General features: G+C 50.2%; 1 protein-coding gene across 3 annotated transcripts; it reads right to left on the reverse strand.

Moving 5' to 3' along the window:
- Positions 1-680: 680 nt before the first annotated feature.
- On the reverse strand, positions 681-13,321 carry METTL13 (methyltransferase 13, eEF1A lysine and N-terminal methyltransferase). 3 transcript variants are annotated; one of them, XM_045982874.1, is made up of 8 exons: positions 12,996-13,321; positions 10,853-11,417; positions 9,365-9,564; positions 7,610-7,805; positions 6,616-6,783; positions 4,896-5,111; positions 2,339-2,470; positions 681-1,133 (listed from the first exon to the last, which is right to left on the reverse strand). In XM_045982874.1, exons 1-8 carry the CDS (start codon positions 13,146-13,148, stop codon positions 859-861), a joined length of 1,905 nt encoding a protein of 634 aa, XP_045838830.1. In that variant the 5' UTR covers positions 13,149-13,321; the 3' UTR covers positions 681-858. The 3 variants fall into 3 exon arrangements, with proteins under 3 accessions (XP_045838830.1, XP_045838831.1, XP_045838829.1); XM_045982875.1 differs by having other exon boundaries at positions 9,365-9,556; positions 11,313-11,612; XM_045982873.1 differs by having other exon boundaries at positions 10,853-11,612.
- Between the last annotated feature and the right edge of the window lie 10,284 nt (positions 13,322-23,605).

Here is a 23,605-nt window from a genome sequence, read left to right on the forward strand (position 1 = left end):
AAATGAGATTTGAGATTAGATGTAGTTTTGGCTTAACGTTCCTTTATTTCATTAAATGAGATAGTGTATGTGAATCAAAGTTACCGGAACATGTTCATTTTTACTACTAATCCATGTTTTCTGGCCACTCTTAACCATCTTTATATCCATCACAGTCTTTGTGCTGGGTCCCACACATCAGTCAATGGAGAGTAGACCCATTCTGGAGACTTCAGTCAGCTGTCTCTGACATGCAGTTACGGGACCACTTACGTCCATCCCTTCCACTGAGAACAGAACAAAAACCTTAGGCTACAAGGTCTGGGTAGCTGAGAAACGTTGTTAGAATGGGTTAGCATGTTCTTACAACTTGGAATCATGTCCGCAGCAGTTCCATCTGGAGGAAGACAGAGCGGATTAGATGTTTTCTCAAATCTGTCTCACATCTATGGAAATCCTACTCTTTTTATAGTCTTTTGGCATAGAAAGCTGTTATCTCACTTGAGATCATTCCTACAGAACCAATAGGAAGATAAAGCAAAAGCAAACCAGCAATCCAATTTGATTGTCTTCCATCCTAAGGAGCTTGGTGTATAGTCATTAAGGCATCAGCATCTGTTGGGGGCTCCAGCAGGGAATCCTACTCAAGGACACAGGAGAAGCAGAGGGAATCAACCCGAATGGTACTAAAGAGAACAGGATAGGAAGGACATTTTTTATTTCCCCAGATCTTCAGGCAACCTCACTAAGGTGGAGGTATAAAACCAAGAAAAATATGAGGCTTAAAAAATACTGTGCGTCATAATTCTTCAATCTCTAGAAGGCTAGGAGCCCAAGGTCAGTGTGGCAGGAAACAGAGCAGACTTCCCGGCCCAGCAGTCACACAATCTTCAGGGTCTTGAGCATATCTGACAGTACATACGTGTCATCCCAGCCCCTCCCAGGCTTCCTCAGGGTCTGCTCCAAGGCCTGGGCCAATTCCAAGACCTCTGGCGTGGCAAGTTTCTGCTCTGGGTGCAGCTGGCAGAACAGGATCTCATTTACTTCACCCTCAATTCGCCGCACATACAGGAGAGGGAAGACCGCTTTGAGCCCGGTCAGAACTGAGTCCTTCAGCCCCAAGTCCCGGCACACAAGGTTGAGGATAAAGACACCTACAGGGTAGGAAGGAAAGAGTCATGTCTGGCAGATCGGGGACATGATGGAGACAAGGTTTAGCTCTGAGAACAGACCAATTCCTGCTGGTGGCCTAAGAAAACACAGCTGTGGTGAGTCTCCAGAGAGCACACTGCGTATGAAGGCAGGAATATATGAACTATGAGAAAAGGTCAAGCTAATTTCTTGCTCTTCTGTGCTGGTAACAAATTACTTTGCCATTCTCCTTGCCTCAGTTTCCCAAAGAAATGCTTTGAGAAAGAAGTAATTAATACTCCAAGAAAAAAAATGTACCAACTCCAAAGGGGTGTTACACTCTTGACATATACTTTGGGGTATTTACCAGCCAGGAAGAGGGCCAAGGTTACCTTGACCTATAACAATGAAGGTTCCCAAAATCTATGTTGACCCAAGTACCTGACACCAAATCAAAACATCTGGAAGGCTGTCAACATAAGGTCTAAGAGCTCTAGCTTCCAAGCTTGGCGAAGCTTCCTTACTTCAGTTTCCTTATTTGGAAATGGGCTGCTATGACAACAAAACAGAACAATGTCTAGGCCAGCCCCCATGGAAAGAAATCAGATGGTAGCTGGCATGACCACGCTGGGGGAGGTGTGAATTGCTGCACACGGTAAAACTGTTTGGCAAAACCTAGGAAACCCCAGCTTACCAGTAAACTCTGATCCAGCAATTACAACCCCACCTACATGCCTGACAGACCTGCAAATGCATTTCACCAAAAGGCACCTACTGGAATGTCGATGTCAATACTGCTTATAAAAGCCTCAAGTAGGAAATAATCCAATAGCACAGCAGATTGGGGAAACAAATGCGGTATAGACACAATGACACTACACAACAATAAAAATAACAATGTAAACACAACACTATGGATAAATCTCACAAAGATCATGTTTGGTGAAAGAAAATAAACAGTATGTTCCCTAAGATTCCATTTACACAAAGAACAAAAATGGGCAAAACCAAGCAGTACTGACTGAACTCAGGATGGGGTTCTCCTTGAGAGGAGGAGGTACAGGAGGAGGTAAGGGGTGGGCCGCAAGTGTTCTGTTTTCAGAGTAAACGGATGTGTTCACTTCGGGGAAATTCATCGAGCTACACACCTATGCACACTTTTCGTTAAAAACAAAACAATTTTTAAAGGCCCCATCCCACCTCCCACCCCAACTTTTGTGTTTCCTACCTTCAGGAGTCAAGATGCTTTTGACCTTTTGCAGGAAAGGCTGGTCCACAAAAGCTGGTGGTGGACAACTCATTCCCAGTGTTGGGTCCTTGCTGTCGACATCAAACATGACGACATTGTAGTGGGGTCGAGCTGGGAAAAGAGAAGCAAACACGTCTTTGTCTAACACCATCTACATTCCTGCACCACACGTGCCCTGTGTGACCTGTGGTGGCCGCAGGTGGCTACGTCAGAAGGATGACATGGATGCCATGGCTTGTCTGTAAAGGCACTGACGTCACTGTCCAGGGGAGTCGCTGTCACTCAGGGTTCCGCTATGAGCACCCCACATGACAGCCAGGGCTTTGACCTGATCTTTTCCTCCACATTTAAAAGCACCTTCCAGAGGCACCTGGGTGGCTCAGTGAGTTAGGCCTCTGCCTTTGGCTCAGGTCGTGATCTCAGGGTCCTGGGATCAATCTCCTAATCGGGCTCGGGGATCTCTGCTTGACGGAAAGCCTGCTTCCCCTTCTCTCTGCCTACCTGTGATCTCTCTGTCAAATAAATAAACAAAATCTTTAAAAAATAAAAAAAATAAAAGCCCCTTCCATAAGCACACATATTCATGGAGTCCACACTAGCATCATTGCTACTTGGGTAAGAGTCAATCTAAACCAGTAATTTTCAGTCCCAGCAGAACCTTAGGGTCACCTCAGGATATTTGAAATAGTTGGGAGAACCCGGGCTCCATTCCTGACCACCCAAGTCAAAAACCCTCATGTGGGAAGGAACAGATAGGAGGGGAGACAGGAAGTCTCAAATATCTTTAACTCCCAGGTAATTCAAAATGCAGGCACAGTTAAGAACTATGGATTTACGCAAAGCAGCTGCCTAAGCCTTTAAGGACTGACCCAGCAAGTGGTTGCAGGGGAAAATGTTATCAAATTAAAGTTAGTGTATTTTTTTCTAGTACCTGAATAACTGCGGGCTCAAGAAAAAAGATCTAGCTACCTGGGTGAGAAAGAACGGATGATGCGTCAGATGCGCCCCTTGCTCTAACGGAAACAGCTTTTTCAAGGGGTAACCTGCAATGCTACTGACCTGCGGCGAACTTTGACACTACGACAATGGTCAGTCAATAATTAATAAATACTGACTGAGGACGACTGCATGCCCATTACCGGGCACGGCACAGATCTCGTTTTGGTTTCGTAGAGAGCAGAACACGGTGGCTCATCAAAGTCCAAGGACAACCACTGCTCACATCTGTAGCACTGAGCCCTCTAATACCCTGGAAGGTGCTTGTGAGAGACGATTGCCAGGCTCTTCAAAACGGACTGACAGGCAGTAGCGATGGCGACACATCACAGACTGAGTGCCGGCCGTGAGCCCTGAGCAGTTTCGAAGACTCCCCACGTGCTCGCTGTGTTGGGCCCGGGTCCCCACACGGGCCCCAGCCTCAGAGAGGTAACCTGCAAAGCTCTGATAGACTTAGGTATGCTTCCTAGAAAGTTCAGTTTGCAACTAAAATCCCTGCAGCATCTGTCCATCCCAGCACCAAAACACTCACCCCGGGCACCCTGCTCTGCCACACCCTAACCGGGAGATGCTCTGATCCAGTGAGAACCAGAGGATGAGGTATGGAACGGACAGACCAGGAAGGGTCTGTGGCCTAAGCTCCCAGGTTCACTTAAGACAGAACCAACCTGGCTGACCTCTCCCCGAGGGGCCCATGCTCCGGGAAGGACCAGCCCCCAGGAGCCTCCACGGAACGTGTCCAAAGGAGCACAGGAGCTACTGCAGGACATTCAGATGCCTTTGTCCTAAGTCTGAGATAGGAAACACTAAGCCAAATGGAGCCTGAAACCAGCACAGCACGGCCACCACCATCCCGCCGAGCAGCCTCTGCTTCAGCGTTTCTCGACCTCAGCACCACTGACGCTGGGGACAGGTAATTCTCTGTCAGGGGTGGCTGTCCCGCGCACGGCAGGATGTTAAGCAGGATCTCTGGTCTCTGCTCACTCGCTGCCAGAAGCACCCTCACCCCCAGAAGCACCCTCACCCCGTGCTCACGAGGGCCAATGACACGTCCGCAGACACGGCCCGACGCCCCCAGGGGTACGAGCACCGATCGACACGAATGCGGTTTGGCTCTCTCTCCGCTTCACCCCCAGCTGAAAGACTGAAGAAACAACTCCCCACACGCATCCCAACTTTTCCTCCCCTTTTCCTCACCCAGCTACACACCTTAGGGGTTCCTTGGGAGGATGAGGAAGTGGCAACGACACAGAGTCAGAAGAGAACCAGGAGAAAAGCGCACTGATCCGTTAGCACCCCAAGGGCAGAAATGGTCGATTTTCCTTGTTGCTGTATCCCAACCGCCCAGCTCAGCGCGGAGGACAGGGCTGGCCTCCAGATTTACTCAATCAGTACACCAACCAATGAATGAACAAATCAACGGGTGAAAGACTGGGACGATGTTAACTGTCACAGATGACTCCTAGAGGCCCGTGCAAGTCTGCTGACTTTGATGACTCTTCTCCCAACACCCCTCCAAATTCTCCAAAAGCTGTCATACCTTCTCTTCCCGCCAGGCTGGTAATATAGTCCAGGCCATCTGCAATATGGACCTTCATCCGATCGCTCTGGGAGAAGCCAAACCACTGGGTGGCCACTTCCAACATGCAGGGGTCGATCTCCACAGCGTCAATGCGGGACGTCGGGAAATGATCGTGGACGAACAGAGGGAGGCTGCCCCCACCCAGGCCGACTACCAACAATGCCAGTGGGGTCTCTGCAATAAAGGAAGAAAGAATCATTTGACAATCTGCTCACTGAAAGTTTTGTACTAGCCTTGGGGAGGGCTAAGGAGGGAGCTGGATTATTGGCTCTGCCCAGGGGATACAAGATTTAGAGGCCCAGCCTCTCTGTCTCATCCCAGAAATTTAGGGGCCAATCTGACATCTGAAAACTCAACCCTGGCCTCACAATACTTCCCCTACTACATCCAGAAGCTGAACCAGTGTGTTATTATTACAGAGCCTTAAAGATCCCAAAGCTCTCAGCTGATATCATACCAAGAGTCCCCACCATAAGCATGATCAGACTTCCTTCCCCTAGGAACTGGGAGGAACAATGGCCAACATCTCACTCTACAAGGCAGTGTAGATGCAATGCCCTCTGCCCGGCTTTCAACTCAAAGGCCACAGTTGCCCTCTCAGACACATCAGCCAAGTAAGGCATTCCACCCAAGTTCCAGAAATCATGGAAAAACAAAGGCCCAAATCCTAGTCCTAAGTACAGAGAAACCTTAGCAACCATAGGCAGACAGAAGACAAGAAACAAGAATCACCGGACAGAGACATTAAATTAGGATTGATATCTGAGGATTAAACCTAAGAACTGAGACTCTACATACATACATACAGCATACAGCAACACCAAGACAAACCAAGAGCATAGGGTGTTTCATAAGATATCCTCAGGCCTTTAGGTGAACAGTTAAAAGCCTAGACAGAAAAGTAAACATTTTTGCTACTGTGGTCAGATCCAAATTAATTACTTATTAGTAATAAGCCTATGATTGTTCTACCAATAATAACAGATTTCTTAGTGTAAGTAGAAATTCGAGAAAGAATTGCATCTGGTGGTCAAATAATGCAGTACTGAAGCCAGAAATTCTTCCCAAGTGCACAGGAATTGCTGGAGTCATGATTTTTAAATGTTCCATCTGGTTACATGGGTAGACAAACGCAAACACTCAATAAACTGAACAGCTTAAAATCTGTGTACTTTCTGTAGGTCACTGCATACATTTTATCAACATTATTAATAATTATATTGTCAATATTACTGATAATTACATTACCAATATTATTAATAATTATATTATTTATATTAACATACTAACATTAATATATTGATTTTATTATTAACATACAAAGTATTACTTGTTTCAGGGGTGTAGGTCTGTGAATCATCAGTCTTAACACAATTCAGAGCACTCACCATAGCACATACCCTCCCCAACGTCCATCACCCAGTCACCCTCCCCCCAACTTTAATATTTTAAATAAATGAATAAAAGAAAAAAGTTAGACACCACACATGCAGTCATTTTGAGATTATGATCTGAATCTGAGGGAAAAGTTACTGGCCGTTTATTAACTTGGAAGAAGACTGAGGAGAAAACCAGGGACATAAGTGGATTTGTTGGTCTGTCATCGCTGTGCTCACACCACAAGACAGCTGTGATCGTCCACACCCCCGCCTGTGGAAGGCAGCGGCGTCCCCCTCACCTAGGAGCAGCTCCGGGTTTCTGAGCAGGGCAAGGCCGGCAATCATCGCTTTGTGGTGCTCACAGCACAGGTAAGTCTTGTCGACGGACTGCCCTGGGGCTGCAGGGAGGTCCTCTGGAGTGTCAGCAGCCCGCTGCTTCTTCCTGTCCTTCTTCCGTTTCTTCTGGGCTAAATGAGAGACAGCGATGATGAGGTCGTACGCTGAGCGCTCTAGTCCAGGGAAAGCAAGCCGTACCAGCAGCACCGCGCTGTCGCGAGACAGATCCGACTCAAGAACACACGCCCCCGGGCTTGGAGCCTACTTTAAGGAAATGGAAAGGATCCTAGAGGACATGGCCTAGATCTACACTGTCCAATACCATAGCCACTAGCCACTTGTGGCCACTGAACATAAATTACAATTTGAAAATGTTAACGTTTCAGCGCCTTACTTGAGGCAGCCACATTCCATGTGCTCAGGAGCACACATGGCCAATGGTTACCGGATTGGGCAACTAAGCGGACATTAAACATTCCCTCCAATGCAGAGAGTTCTACTAAACAGCACCAGACTAGGCGACCTGTGAGGTACCCGCCAACTCCAAGCCCTTCTGAAACCTATCCCAGAGGCCGGCAGTACAGAGGAGGTGGGGGTCACCTGCACCCGGAACTTTCCCGGCTCACCTCACAGAAGTTTACTGAATTAATATAATACAGACGCATATGGACCCCCGTACAAAACAGACGGCTCCAAACTGAAGGCATTAAAGTGATAACCACATCTGTGTGGTAAAGCACCACCCCAGCCCCTTATCATCTGAGACCTGGGCTTCACTCAAGAACAACATACACCTCCATTCTGTTTACTGCCCTTTACAGCAGAGCCCAGATGGTAACGGGAAAAGTCAGAGCCATCTGCCTCTGATCACCGGTACCCAGGCCGGTCTGACCACCCTGAATGGAGAGTCCAGGCCATGTCCACTTGGGTCCCCCTGGTGTGTGGATGACACCTCACCTCTGTGAGACACATCCTTCAGCAACCTGGCTTCAGACTGCACCACATTCCTGTTGCTGAGGAAGATGAGCCGCCGGAAGTAGTGCTTGTCATCCCCCTGCACATCCTCAACCACGTAGCTGCCACTCAGGGGACTGCAGCCTTGGTGCTGAACGGTCCGGACCCCGATGTCCCCACCCACAGACAGAAAGGGCACCTGAAGATATAACAGAGATGTGGTCAAACACCAGCTCAATTAAGAAACATGAGAAACGATCATCTTTTCCCTTTGTGTGTGTATGAGGAATCCCCATACCAAGGTTCAGGACACCAAGAACTTCCAAGATTTGCCATTCTAATAAGAAACTTTCCTGAGGGATGCCTGGGTGGCTCAGTGGGGTTAAGCCTCTGCCTTCAGCTTAGGTCATGATCTCAGGGTCCTGGGATCGAGCCCCGCATCGGGCTCTCTGCTCAGTAGGGAGCTTGCTTCCTCCTCTCTCTCTTTCTCTCTCTCTGCCTGCCTCCTCTCCACCCACTTGTGATCTTTCTCTTTGTCAAATAAATAAATAAAATCTTAAAAAAAAAAAAATTAAGAGAGCTGTATTAAAAAAAAAAAAAAAAAAGCAACTCTCCTGGGGCCTTTCAAGAGATCACAAAATGTTTAATTCACTCTTTGGAAAACCAATTGAACCCATAAAGACCTCCCAAACCCTTAGTAAAATGCAAGGTTTCTCCCTCAGAAAAACATGAATTTCTCCTTAGGAATGCTCAAGAGACTTTCCATAAAACTAGAGGGAACCTTCCGCAGGGAACTATAACTATGAGAGAAGGAAATCTGAGAACAAATCCAGAGAGAAACCAAACATTCTAAGTTTGGAGAACTCTCTCCCCGCAATTTTTCTCATCTTTTTCCCCATTTTTCTTAACAGAAGACAAATTTAGGAGAAAAATACATTTTCCGTCTAGACTTTTCCATTTCCCTTCCCAATCTTTACTTCCATTTCTTTTAAAGACCTCCAAGAGTATTTAATAATCACCAGGGACCCCTGACTTTGCAGAGACACCGGCACTCCCCACAGGATCTCCATGTCTTTGAGGGCCAAGCCCAAACACACATTCATCTGCAAACACAAGACAGTGTAGTGGGCAGAACCACAGGCTAGAACCAGGGAGTCTAGGTTTATCTTTCCACATCTGCTACCACAGCAACAAGCCCCTAGGGACCTTGGCTTTCCTACCTGCCATGGCTAAAGCACCTGTAAGGCACTCAGCTATCAAAGACCCTGTGCGAGCAGGATGGAGTAAGACAGACAATGTCGGCAAAAACCTTGTTTCCTTCCCAAGAAAATGCCAGGCCAGCAGTGCTAATATCCTGAAAACTCATCTGAGCTGTTTTGCCTCTTTTTCATTCTATAATCAGATAATGATGGTTCTAAGAAGCAAAAGACACAAAAGAGGGTAAGGAGAAACAGAGTCTGAACAACCCACAGTATAAAGAGCTAGAGCCTGGAAGGTGGAGAGCATTTCATTTCTATGTAGTGTCTCAGAGGCCCCACAAACATACACGCTACTGGGAGTCTCCAAAGAGCAACCCCTCTCTCCTCTCACTGCCTGGAGTCAAGAGAACCGAAGTACTGCCCACTTAGTTCTGAGCTGTTGGCATGCCCTCCAGGAACAGACCAGGGCACAGACCCTTGTCCTACCTCCTTCCAAGTCACCCGGCTGCTAATATGACTTCTCTAGAGATCCGTGAAAGCTGCTGCCGAGCTCTATTACCTGCTGCTGGGCGGGCATCCCCGCAGGAGCCAACTCCATGACTCTGGCTGACAGCTCGGCCTGGATGCTGTCCATGCCTTCGTACCGCTGGCCTCGGTGGAGGGCCACTGTGATCAGCCTCCTGAAGCCTGCACTGGCCGCCAGCTGCTTCCGACCCTCTTCCATGCCAAAGAGCCACTCGGTCTCACGACCCTGGGGGACTGGAAAGAGCACCTGGTGACACGGAGTCCAGGGAAGAGTGTTCAGGACCCAACCAATATAACCTACATGGCACAGAGTCAGCCCCGGTGAGGGCCTGGCATCCCTTCCAACTATGACCCACTGAGGGCTGTCAGTTCCCTAGTGCACAATGCCCAGAGCAAAGCAGCCATCAGACACATGGTAGGACCCACGTGACCATGTAAGGGAGAGAGGCGGGTACCTAGTCCAAGAAAAACAACAATAATACTAACACTTATTACATGCTAAGCATTATTCCAAGAAGGGTACAAACCAAAACTAACTGAATCTTCACAACAGGCTAAGATGCAGGTGGTATCATTACTCCCATTTCATAAACGAGGACGTTGAGACACGGAAGTGGAATTATTTGCCCAAATTCACACAATTCGTAAATGGGGAAGCTGGGTCTCAAACCCAGGCAGTCAAGCCCCAGACCCCATGCTTGTGTCAACTACAATCTTTGTTCCCATAGCTGGACAGGGAGGGTTACGGAACACTCGGGAAAACAGCTGACTTGTCAGCAAATTACCAGGGTGATGATTTCAACAACTTGCCTTTGTCTAGAATTTCCTACTTATGAAAGCACTTTGTCATCCTATTTCTTTTCACCACTACTGAGGTAAATGTGGTATCATTTACACCCTTCACTGATGTCACTTCTGTTTTCTAAGCACTTACATGTGCGAGCACCACTCGAAGAGATTTTACACTTCTCACACCTACACGACAGTTAACAACCTCACCTTATAGATGAGGAAACTCAGGCACAGAACGAAAAGGAATGTGCAAGGTCACACCACCAGGAAGGGACTGAGCTAGAAGTGGAACCCAGCAGTGGCTTGTTTCGCTACTACTCTGTACTACCTCCCTCAGCTCGGCAGAGAAGTACAGCAGCTCTCCCCAAGTCATGCAGCTCACAGGCTACAGAGCTGACTCTGCTGCTTCCGGGACTCCGCGGTACAAAGTAACTCGCTACACTGTAAGACTTAACCTAAATTTATCCCTGTTGCCTCTCTCTCTCCTCCCTACCAAACCCATTCTCACACTCCACCAAGCCTCTGCAATGGAAGATGAGAAGAAATAAGCCTCCAATCTTAAGCGGGCAGCTGGACAGCTGCGACTCCCCCTCCCTCCTGCCCGGGAGAGTCTAACGTCTTGAAGCGCCACCCCTGTAAGATAAAACCGGCCACGGCGTACCCATCCACCAAAGCCCCAGCCCCTATAAGCCAGCCCCTCCAGGGAAGAGAGGGAGCAATCCCAACTCACTGATGAAAATGGCAAAATGATTGTCCCGCGATGGTTTCACAGTGGGGCTGTCCACCACGTGGAGGGTGTAGCGTGGCTCCCCCGTGTCCCCATCGCACAAGTCCAGAGATACACTCCCCAGCCCAGCCTTGCGGTACAGCTGGCTGCACAGCCAGGCATACTGCTGCCGCTCACGCACCGCCTCAGCCAGCCGCTCGGCACTCTCCAGCCGCACAGGCTTGCCCTGCTCCTGAGCACACAGCTCAAAGATCCGAAGGGCAGAGCCAGGGACTGGCCTGGACTTGGTCATGATGAAGGCAAAGACAGGCAGGGAGAACCGAGGCTCTGCTTCCAACACCCGGTCCTGGCTGCCGGCCACCTGGTGCACCCTCACCATCCACCCCTCCCGAGAGAAGTGACCCACTGCTTTCTTCAGGATGTGAGCCTGAGCCAGGGAGATGCAGAGGTAGCGACCGCCCACCTGCAGGACACGGCCAACCTCAGCCAGCATCCTGTCCACTTGGTGCAGGGTCTTCTCCTCCTCGTCTGTCAGGACAGCGTCCAGGGTGCCCTTGTCCAACACCACCTGGAACGAAGCATCAGGAAACTCCATCTGTGTCATGTCCATCTTCAAGAAGCTCATCTGGGGCCGTCGGCTGGCGTTGCGCTCCTTCATTTGCTTGATGACCACCTCACTGATGTCAATGTTCACTATATCCAAGTAGCCCACATCATACAGCTGCTCACTGAGCTCCGAGTTCCCGCACCCAATCACCAGCACCTAAGGGGAAAAACCAACAAGATGAAGGTGGTCGAGGCAAAGGAATGACCTGCAGACACTTCCAGGAATCAGATCTCCGCGTGGCTGGAAAGTTTCCAGACGGTGCAGATGCTATTGTCAGGAGACGGCACCATTACCGAGGTGATTCCAGGATCCATCTTGAAATGGGCTTAGAGAAACTCATCGGTGAAAACCACATTTAGCCACACGATGCAAGGTATGGAAAAATGGGCTTTCTGTACTACAAAAACAAGCTAATCCTGGTTGTCCTCCCCGAAGCAACCATCAATTACTCAAGAAGTGATAGGAAGACACAGAATCCAAATACGGTACAGTTCAAACCCCTTCTTTGGCTATTAAAACCTAGTTGTGGCAGAACCATATTCCCCTCATGCCTTCGGGTCCAGCTCACGGTTTTCTTTTCTCCTTCGGTTTAGGTGGCTCCAGTCCCAGCACGGAGCCCAAGGCCGGGCTTGAACTCACAACCCAGAGACCAAGACCTGGGCTGAACTCAAGAATCCCGCACGGAGTCGACTGAGCCACCCACGGGCCTTTACTCCACCACGTCCTAAAGCCAAACCTGAAACACAAGCTGCTGCCCCCCTCTCTGCGCAGCAGCCGCGCACGGAGCCCTCGAATTGCGGCCCCAGTGTCCCCTCCCTGGAAAAGCCTGGTGGGAAGAGCCCAAGTCTTGCCCTGATGGGGCCGAGTCTCAGCTCCGCGGGAGCGCTCCCTGCACACGATCTGCGGCGAGACACCGGCGCTCGCGGCCGCCGCGTCCACGACAACCCACGCAGGAGCCTCGCGGAGTCGTGACGAGATCCCAGCCGCGGAAGGAGCGCTCGCGGCACCCGCACAAGCCCCGCACTCGGCCCGCCCCCCACCAGTCACCTTCCCGCCCGTCTTCGCCCCCCCCCCCCTCCCCGCACACCTCGTCTGCCCAAGCCCCGGCGCTCAGCTGGGCCCCGGGCACTCCGGAACGTGCCCTCCGGCTCGCGGTCGCCCGCGCAGCGCAGGCCTGAAGGGGCTTGGAAGGGGCTTGGACTCGGCGTCAGGAAAGCCGCGGGGACCGCCGGCTCCACACGGGTGCGCCGTGACGGAAACGCGCCCGCGGCCCCGGGAGGCGACAGACACGGTCACTCCTGCGGTCGCTCTTCCCGGGCGACGACCAACTCAGGGAGGGGCTGGGGCAGCAGGTCGCCCACCCGGAAACCTCGCACGGGACCTTTCAGAGCCGCCCCTGAGCCGCGGGACGCCCAGAGTCCGAAGACGCGGGCCCAGGCGGCCGCCGCGAAACGCGGCCCGTCGCCTCCCGCCACCGGCAGCCGGACGGTCCTCGGCACCCACGCTCCGAGCGCACGGCGGGCCCGCGGCCGCGCTCACCTTCTCGCGGGGCTTCATGTACTTGTGCAGCACCCCGCACAGCTCCAGGTAGCTTCCGTACCACTCGAAAGCCCGCTTGCCCCGCTGCTGGAAGAACTTCTCCCAGTACTCCGCGGAGCCGAACTCCCGGGAGCTCTTGGGTAGCAGGTTCATGCCGTCACCGTCCGCGCCGCGTCTCCGCCACCCTCCGGCTCGCCCCCTGAGGGACCATGGGCTGCGCTCGCACCCGCGCCGGCGCCCGGCGGCGGAATTCGGCCCGCACGGAGAGCCGCACGGACTGAGCCCCCGCTCGACCCCAGAGCGGTGACGCTTACACGCAGGCCCCACGCGCGGGACACGGAACCCGAGCCACGGTCACCCGCGCCCCCGGCTCCCAGCCCCTAGCCCACGTGTCGAGCTCCTCACACTCCCTCACCGCGGGCCTTCAGAACCCGCAATCATATCCGGGTGCCAGGCGTCGCGATTGGCCGGAAGCCCGACCTTCCCAGCGTCTCATTGGCCAGCTTTTCGCTCCTGGCCCCTCCTTGGCCGAGACGGGCTCGCCACCGACCGGCGGCGGCGTCGCGGGCGCCGAGCGTGGAGACGCGCGCGGCAGCAGGGGGCGGAGCCACGGGCCCGAATCCGGGCGGAAGACACCCCGCGGCCGCGTCTGCGGGATTGCGTCCGAGCGCCGCGAGAGGGCAGCCTTCCCGCCTCTGAGCGTCTGCTCCGCGCCGGACCCCGCCCGGGCTTCCCGCCGTCCGTGCTCGCGTTCTGTCCCCGTGGACCTGCTGGCCACTTCCGGTCTCGAAGGGCGGCGCGCGGGCCGCGGCGGCCGCGAGCAGGAGGAGGCCCCGGAGCAGAGAGGCCGGCAGGTGGACGTGCTGCCAGGGCTGAGGAGAGCCCGTGCTTTGCAGAAGAGCCGTCCTCGCCGCGTTACCTTCCGCCTCGCCCCCACCCTCCCTTGGTGTCGCCCCTCGACGTGCGTCGTCGAGGTTTATTCTGGAGAAAGCCGGCACCAGCGTGCTCCTTCGGCACCGGAATGCGGGAGCCCGCCGTGCGTGTGCTGACGGGAGCGCTCAGCGGAGCCACAGCAGCTGCGAATTCGGAGGGGCCTCCTCAGCCGCCGCTCCCCCGCCGCGCAGCACGCGCGCGTCAGACTCTTCCGACACTCGGCCTCCTCGGGCTGTCCCGCGGCTGTCACCGCGCAGCGGCCGCTGCCGCGCACCTGACGTGTGAGGTGAACGGACGGTGCTTCCGGTGCTCGTCTTACCCGCTCGCGCTGACGCCGCTCCCGGCCCGGCCCGCCTGCCCACGGCGCCTCGCGGGCTCTTCACGGCGCTCGGCGGCGGAGAGACGCGCAGACCCCGCCGGACACCCGCGCGGGAATGAGCGTCTCTAGTCCGGGCTGCTCGGAGCTCGGCAGCGGAGGGAGCCCAGGGGACTCATCCTCGACGGGGACGCACACTTGGCTTCAGGGGAGCAGATCTCACTCAGACGTGCGTCGGCATCGCCTGGAAGACTTTCTCTGTCTAAGGTTGTATGTGTTTGAGGGAGAGACCGTGACTGGGGAGAGACGCAGCGGAGGGAGAAGAGTCTGAAATCCACTCGGGACCCTGAGCGTGTGGTCACGGCCCCATGGGGGGGCAGGATCCCACCCGCAGATCCTGGCCTGAGCGGAAACCAGAGTCAGATGCTGAAGCCACTGAGCCCCCCGGGCGCCCCTCCCCTGGAACCTAGGCCAACGGATCGCCGCGCCCCCCTTGCAGAGTTTCTGAGGCATCGGGTCTCTACTGCGGTCCGAGGACGTGCATGTCTGGCAACCTAATTCGTGATGCCTGTGCTGGGTCCAGGACCCCACGTGGAGAACTACTCTTCCAGAACACAAGGGGAAAGTCACAAAGAATTTAGTTCCCACTGCCCGACTTTAAGAGGCCTGTGCACGGGACATCAAAGAAGATCTACCTCCGCTCCCACCTGCTGGGTTCCCGTCGTGTCCTTTCAGGAAAGGAACTGGAGGAGCCTCTGAGGTGGCTTCTGCTACTTCACCATGTAGAGTGCCTCATGCGTGAGACTTGGGTCCTTCCAGAAAATGCTGATTCAGAGCTGAGGACACTCTTTGCTCCAAGTGCTCCACAACACCAAGGCTGAAACATTTAAGCGGCCAACACAAAAACACAGCCTCTGCCCTCTGCGCTGAGGATTTATTCAAGTCCTCAAACATTTAAATGGCCCAAGATGAACCAATCTTCGTGATAAAGCTAAGGGTACTGTGGTAAGCAAGGCGGTCCCGTGGAAGACACCCATCCAACAATCACAAAAGCAATCTGAGGGTTGTGTATGAGGGTTGTGGCGAATGCTGTGAGGGAGAAGTGGAAGCACATACCTCCCAGACCTCGTCTGCTCTGGAGGTGCCCAGAGAAGGCTTTCCTGAGGAGGGACAAAAAGTGTCTGTAATCTGTCCGTTTTGGTAAATGCCGCACACCTGAACTCGTCCTAGTAGTAACAGCACGACCTACGTAAGAACCAAGAATTCCACCCTCTGAAGCTGTCTTCAGGAACCATTGGCGCCTGCTTTTCCCTCTGTCTCTATGGTCCTTTCTGTTAATGGCTGGTATTGGGAAGACAGTAAGAAGTGATTTCTGCCATACCGGGCACCGGCCCCTTGTTTAACGCCCTCAAACATGCAGTTATAGTTTGCACTGTGTTGCAGACTAAGAGAATGTGTAACTTACCCATCGTCGCCTGTGTCTGCTCCCTTCTTAGAGCCTAAGGAAGCAGTAACAACCACAGAAGTTTAAGCTAAAGTCGCTGCAGGTTTCCTAAAATGTGTGACTCGCTGATGCAGAAATACTTTACATACGCGTTAGACTCTGGCTTTTAAGATACGCTTGAAACGTAGTGCTCTCGGGGTTTGACTGCCGAATATAATTAAGCAGTATCATGAGTATAGTTAGCTTCTGCTAATTCGATGTTAAATGGTTTTTGTTTTATTAGGATGTGCGGAGTGGGCACTGGTGACCTTTATAATGCAAATTAGTGTAGATATGAGCATTCCATGTCATGGGTTTTTTCCCCCTATAAATATAAATCCAGACCTCTAAATATATAATTTGCAATTACTAGCCTCACTTAATTTAAACATGAGGTTTTAGCAACAATAGTCAATGAATTGATTGATGCTGAAGTAATTGCAAAGTAGGGCATAGATAATGAGAGCATTTCTTGAATGTGGGGGACAGAGAATAGGATAGAGCTTGTGACAGGCAGAGTAACATTACCCCATGGACGTGTAGGTCCTAATCCCAGAAGCTGAGGATAAATTAGGCTACGTGGAAAGGGGAGTTAAGTTTACTCAGCGACTGACATTAAAATAGGGAGACTAGTCTAGATGATGCAGGCAGGCCCAATGTAATCACAAGGTTCCTTAAAAGCAGAAGAGGGAGGCAGAAGAGGGAGAACCAGAGAGGAGAAGGCTCAGTGCAGCATCGCTGCCTTTGAAGATGGAGGAGGCCCTGGGAGCCAAGGAGAAGGCCTTCCAGCCTATGACAGCGGGAAAGTCAAGGAAAAGTGTTCTCCCTTAGAGCCTCCAGAAGGAACTCAGCCCTATAGACACCTTGATTTTAGTCCAATAAGACTCCCTCAGGCTTCTGACCTCCAGACCTGGAAGACAATTAATTCGTATGAAGTTCCTAAGGTTCTGGGAACTCACGATGGTAGCAGGAGACTTCCGCAGAGGGCATACATGAGAGGGTATGTGTGGCTGGGCAGAAGGCTACACTGGGAAGAAGGCAGCAGAAGATGAAACTGGCAACTGGGGTGAACAGCCCTTCAGTTTCGAGAAGTCTTCCATCCTGAGCATTTGGATTAAAGCTGTCAGGCCTTAAGAAGCCAATGAGCAATGAGGGTCACGGCAGTTAGAAAGGATTAAGGAGAAATGTTTTCAGGAAGAGCAGGAGCATTTGATGTCTGAGCCTATTTAGGGAGTAAAGGACCCGAGGACTCAGAATGGCATTCGAATTGGCCTCTGGATGACTGGGGAGATTTCCCATCCAAAGGAACAGGGAAGGGGAAAGGAGCTCACTTGTAGAACTGCTGCTCGAGAGGAATTTAGAGGCCACGATGCTAGCCACGACTGGCTACAAGCCAGTCTCCCTGCCCTGCAGGCCTGTCCCAGGGCTCATACCCTTCTCACATTCTGTCAGTGGCGTCCAAGTGGACTTCATGGTCCAGGCCATGAAAACACTTCATGCGCAGGGTGTAAAAGTATTCAAAGGGAATCTCTCCTTGGTGTCCAGGGAGTGGCTCATGCAGTGCTGGAAATAATTTCCGACGGGAAGTCTTTGCAAATGACTTTGTTTTCCATGTTTGAGAAGTCAAGAACTGGATGGTCTCCTGTGTCTTAGAAGAATGGAAGGCAGGCGTGACATTCTGGGATAATGTACCATTTTATTAGCTGGCATCGGCACTTTCTCAAAGCTGTTATTGACCTGAGAAATAATGCTCCGGCTGACCCTGGATTCCTAAGACGGGATAATCATAACAGTATTGTTTAGTTTGTGTGGCACTTGCGCTTTGCCAAGAATTTCCTTACATTTCCATTCCCAGCCTTTGCAGGATGGACTCAGACTGGGATACACACATATCACTGAGGCGAAACCATATTGATTAAAAATTTATGGGCACCTGGGTGGCTCGATGGGTTAAGCATCTGCCTTCTGCTCAGGTCATGATCTCAGGGGCCTGGGATGGAGCCCCGCATCGGGCTCTCTGCTCAGTGGAGAGACTGCCTACCCCTCTCTCTCTGCCTACTTCTCTGTCTACTTGTGATCTAGTTCTCTCTGTCAAATAAATAAATAAAATCTTTTTAAAAAAATTTACGAAGTGGGACGCCTGGGTGGCTCAGTTGGTTAAAGCCTCTGCCTTCTGCTCAGGTCATGATCTCAGGGGCCTGGGATGGAGCCCTGCATCAGGCTCTCTGCTCGGCGGGGAGCCTCTCCCTCCTCTCTCTCTGCCTGCCTCTCTGCCTACTTGTGATCTCTGTCTGTCAGGCAAATAAATAAAATCTTAAAAAAAAAAAAAAAGAATTTATGAAGTTACGGAGGATGGAGGGAATTGAGCCAGCCTGCCTCTGGGTGTTGTATTTGATTCCCAGGATTCTCTATGTTCAGTAGTTTCTTGTGTCCGTGTGGTCATCTGTAGGTGCACTGGTTTCCTGATAATGGGTGGACTACATATCTACGTTTATGGGGGAAAGCAACGGGCCTGGCATAGCGGGCAAGTTGTTTGCCTTTGGGGCCAGTGGGCAATAACATTTTGAAAACTAGAAAAGGCAAGGGAATGGTGCCAAGGGTGATGGCCTGTGCCTAGTGTGTCAGACCCCCACCGAGAAGGCTCCCGAGGCCTCTTTTTGCTTCTCCTCTTTGTTTTTTGCAGCCTGGTATTGGGAGAGAGTACACCATCACAATGTTTCCTTCATGATTCTATTCTAAACTTCACTTCCTTTGCAGAAAAAGAAAAAACAGACCTTGGAAACCAAACTGTTGTTTTTTTTTTCTAAATTCTAGCACTCAGCCCATCTACCATGAGCATCTCATGTATCCTATTTTTATTGGATAGTCTCTGTCCTCCACCTGTAACAAAGTATTTTTCTACCACCAAAGAGAAGGACTTTAAAGTAGCACTTAATGACTACAAATCCTTAAGTGCTCTACCCCAGGTAGACTTTTTTTAACCTTCAGGTCGAGATCCTTGAAAGAAACCAGGAGCACAAAATTCCCGGAAGTCTAGCAAAGGAGTCGTATGTAATCCTTCTGTAAACCTGAAATACTTCTCCTGCCCTGAGAGTGCAAGAGAGGTTTTCTCCTAAGAAGAATCTCAAATTCTGGGGCCAGAACTCCTCAGGGCCCTTAATCCATCTCATCTTTCAACAGTAGATCTTTATGCTGATGGTTCTGATACACAGAAGGAATGAGTTTTCCCCAGAATGGGGCATCGGCATCCAAACAGCACCTCTGGTGTTTGAAGACTCAACAGAGAACTGGCCCCAGGAAATGTGGCCTGAGTATTTCTGGAGCTAGATGGCAGGAAAGGGCACCCGAATGGCTAAATGTAAGCCCCTTTCATTGTGGCAAACCATACAGCATAGAGGTAAGAACATGAGATGTCAATCAAAGATCTTAAGGTTTCTCAGTGTGTGAATTTGGTCTGACTTACTGCCATCAGTAGTAATGTAGTAGTAGTATGACCTCCACTGTTTCTGCCCAACACAATCCGTGTACTACTCCGCAGCTACAGTGGATTTTCAAGTATTTATATAACAGCACTTCTTCCTTGAGCTATAATTCACAAAACAAAATTCACCATTTAGAAATCTGCAGGTCAGTTGTTTCTACTACATTCCCAGTGCTGTGTAACCATCACCACCACCTCATTCCAGAATCTCTTCATCACCCCGAAAAGAAATCCCCTACCTATCAGCAGTTGGTTATACTTGCCCCTCCCTGTACCCTCTCTCCACCACTAATCTACTTTCTGACTCCATAGATTTGCCTATTCTGGAGATTTCATGAAAAAGTGATTATATAGTATGTGGTCTCTTGTGGCTGGCTTCCTTTAATTAACAGAGTGTTTCCAAAGTTCATCCATGTTGGAACGTGTAACAGTAGCTCTTTCCACTTCTTGGCTGATAATAAATATTTTATTGAATGGATAAACAATGTGTGGTGTATCTATTCATCAAAAGATGCACTTTTGGTTTGTTGACCTATTTGGCTACAACAGGATTGCTGTGAACAAGCATGTACACAAGTTTTTGTATGAATGTGCAATTGCAGTTACCTAGAATACATTCCTAGTGGAATTGCTAAGTCATATGATAATGTTGTGTTTGACTCTTTGAGGAAATCAATGATCATTTCAAAGTGTAAGTATATTTTTGTCACTCTCCAGTGGCTTCCCAAAGCATTGAGAATGAAACTGAGATTCTCTGCATGTGCTACCAAGATCTTTTACGATCCGGGCCCTGCCTGCATCTCCAATCTCCCCTTCCACCGCTCACCCAATTTGCCAAATCACAGACACACTGGCTTGCTCCCTCAAACTCAAAAATGCCAAACTCCTCGGTGCTAGGAAAAATAGATATCTACATGCAAAAGAATGAGTTTGGACCCTTATCTTCACATTTAAAAAATTAACTCTAAATGCGTTAAAGACCTAAGTGTTAGACCTGAAATTATCAAACTGAAAGAGAACATGGGGGAAGTCTTCATGACCTGGGATTTGGCAATGACTTCTTGGATATGACACCAAAAGCATAGCAACATAAACAAATATACACAAGTGGGATTTATTCAAATGTTGGTACATCAAGAGAAACACTAAACAGTATTAAAAGACCACCTGGGAGATGGGACAAAGTTTTGGCAATTATGTGTCTGGTAATTGGCAGGGGATAATATCCAGAATTTGTAAAGAACTGAGGCTTAACAACAACCACAAAAATCAAAGTTAACATGGGCAAAGGACTGGGATAGACATTTCTCCTAAGAAGGTACTCAAATGGCCAAGAAGCATATGAGAAGATGTCCATTCATCCCTGATCACTAAAGAAATGCAACTCAAAACCACAGTGAGACATGTTACCTAATACCCATTAGGAAGGCTGCCTTAAAAAATGAAATAACAAGCAACAACCATTGACCACCAGCATAGCCTTGAGAGTGGAGTGAGCCCACATCCTCTCTGAAAATCGCCCTGAGGCGATGCTTCCAATTGGCAACACTCAATCCCCATTTGGACTACACTCCATCAGACCTTGGGTGTCTACAGTACTCCGGGGGTCCCAAGGGGTTTTTCGTTGAAAATTTCAGCTTGCCCCTGCCCCGCCCCGGTAAAACATCTAGTATCCTCCAGTTTTCTATGTCTGGAAATAGCCACAGGTACATAGTTTGTGATGAGGCGTAGGTCTTTTCCACTAAAGCTTGCTCCCATGCCAAACCTCACAGACCCTTGCCCTGTTCCAAATCCCTGGCAACCCTGAACTACCATGCTGCAGGCACAGGCACAGTAAACACTGCTTCAGCAAGCCATGGGCAGTCAGGCCCCTCCAGGGTGGAGGGACCCCACTCCCGCTAAAAGTCACTCTTCACACAGCACCTACAAATTGGCCACGGTCAGTCACCACTTGGATTCCACAACTCGATAGAGTCCTAGGGATCTCCCCTTGCCAGGACTCCCAAGTCTCTTACTGCAGAATCCACCGGCCAGCCAATTGGCTAGCAGGAGTGTAACCTCCAGCCCAGCCTTCAAGGGGAACACGCACATGTGTGTACCCTACTGCCTGCAAGTAGGCATAGGCCTTGTCCCCCAAGAGCTTGCTCCTGTGACCTGACCTCTCCACACCCTCGCCCTCTTCCAGATCCGTGGCAGCCCCAAACTGTTCCACCAAGTGTGTGCACACTTACGTTCTTGTTGCAAGCCGTGGCCAGCTCAGGCCCTCCAGATCCGTGGAGCTAGGCCCCCTCAGCACCACCTACAGAGGTCAAGTGTGGAGGGAACCCATTCCCGAAGTCACTCTGAGGCAGCCAGTGAAATGGGTGAAAGCCAGTCTGCATGTAGCCTTACTGTCTGCTCAAGTCCCTGCCTCTAAGTGTGGGCCAAGAAAAGAGGCAGAGCTAAAATAAAACAAACAACATTTATTTGGGGGGGGGGGGTCTCTGGGTTGTAATTCAAGGAACACAAACTAGGGTAGACACCCAAACTGCTTCTCCACCAGGGAATGAACATTAGGTTTTTTAAGACAAAGGGAATATGCTTTATGTGTTGTTTACCAGAATTCTGATTAATGTTGGCAGCAGAAAACTAATCTTGGCCAAATAATTGGTTGCTAAGGACGTCACTAAGCAGAAGCTCTTAGTAGCAGCGAACTGCAGGTGTTGGGCCTGAGTGCTTGGAATATTTGCAGTCTGGCCCAGTTCAAGATTTATGGTTTTGTTCCATGAAGGCTTGTAGAAGGCCCATTTCTTTAATGGCCTCCCATTTCCATTTTAAAACCCCTTGACATCAAGGCTCCATTTCACTTCACCTTTCACATTTCTCCTTCTGATCAAGTCCTTGCTCTGAGGGCATTGCTGGCCAACGATAGATTTGCTCAGGCCCACGTCACTGAGCTGGACCAGACCCAGAAATTCATGACCCATGTCAGAGGGTATTTGAAGTCTCTAATAGGTATTTCAAGGTGTCACCATCCCAAGGGTGAGGTCACATTCAGGCAACAAGGCAGCAGTCGGAAAACGGTTCTTCAGCAGTTTTCTCATCTGCAGCCTTATTAAGCCGTCTGGGGGTTCAGATGAATCAACCTGTTAAGGGGTCATAATCCTGGTGGTTTTAGAGGTTGTCGATTCCAAAACCACCAACCTATTAAATGGACCTGTCTGATCAAGGCGAGGAGCATAAGAGCAATTAACAAAAATAATGTTCTGAAAACCTCATAGATCTCATGCATATTAATCTACATAATGAGTAAATTGTTAAGAATGTCAAATTAGGTATCTAAGGGGCTCAAGAAATTTATCAGTGCAACAGAGCTGATCTAAGGAAGTAAAAAGAAAAGTTTATCAGTTTGTCAAGAATTGAGATTGGGAAAAAAAAGATTAGAGGGTGCATTTCTCTGTTATAGTTCATTGGCTGAGCAAGGACATTTCATTCACTACTAGGAAAAGCATAGCTTGTACAGTCCTCGGAAAGTCCTTTTTCAGCAAATAACTTTTTTTTTTTTTTTTTTGGTAATTCAGCAAGGTCAATACCGTTCCATATATATTTTTTTAAGATTTTATTTATTTATTTATTTATTTGAGAGACAGAGATCACAAGTAGACAGAGAGGCAGGCAAAGAGAGAGGGGGAAGCAGGCTCCCTGCTGAGCAGAGGCTCGATCCCAGTACCCTGGGATCATGACTGGAACCGAAGGCAGAGGCTTTAACCCACTGAGTCACCCAGGCGCCCCCCGTTCCATATTTCTAACAAGGTGGAGTCCAAAGTGCAAAATAGGAGTCATTGCTGACAACTCTTTTCACAAGCTGTGTGCTGGAGGCTGTATGGCTATCTGGGAAAGGTTGAAACAAGCTCTGGGATCAGTTGGTCCTAACAAGTCCATCCACAAGCTGTGAGGCTAATCAGCAGAGGTCCTGGGGTTTAGAGAGAAATTCGTTACAGGGAAGACCAAGGGGTCTCCAATACCATGAACAAATTGGAGTTTCTGGTGACAGATAACTAACACAGAGGCCTTCCCCCTTTGTGATCTACTGAGAAATGCAGATAAGAGTGTCATCTCTACCAAAGAAAGAGGAAAAACAACAACAATAGCAAGGTAAGCAGCGGCAACAAGGAAAGGGTTCTATAGGCCTGGTCCAGTCATCTTGGGAACATTGTCTTCTCCATCTGTTGTCTGCTTCAATTCCAGAAACCTACGTTCAGGTCAGTCATTGGTGAGCAGGGGCAGTCAGGCCTGGTGCCTTCTGTTGATGGGATATATGAATCCCATGGGCTATTCCTTGGAGGTTGGTAGCACAAGGATTGGTTAACAGCTTGATGGGGTGGGGGGGGCTTTCCAAAGGTGTTGGAGATGTTCTT

Source organism: Meles meles, chromosome 17, assembly GCF_922984935.1.
Source record: "Meles meles chromosome 17, mMelMel3.1 paternal haplotype, whole genome shotgun sequence".
NCBI classification, from domain to species: domain Eukaryota; kingdom Metazoa; phylum Chordata; class Mammalia; order Carnivora; family Mustelidae; genus Meles; species Meles meles.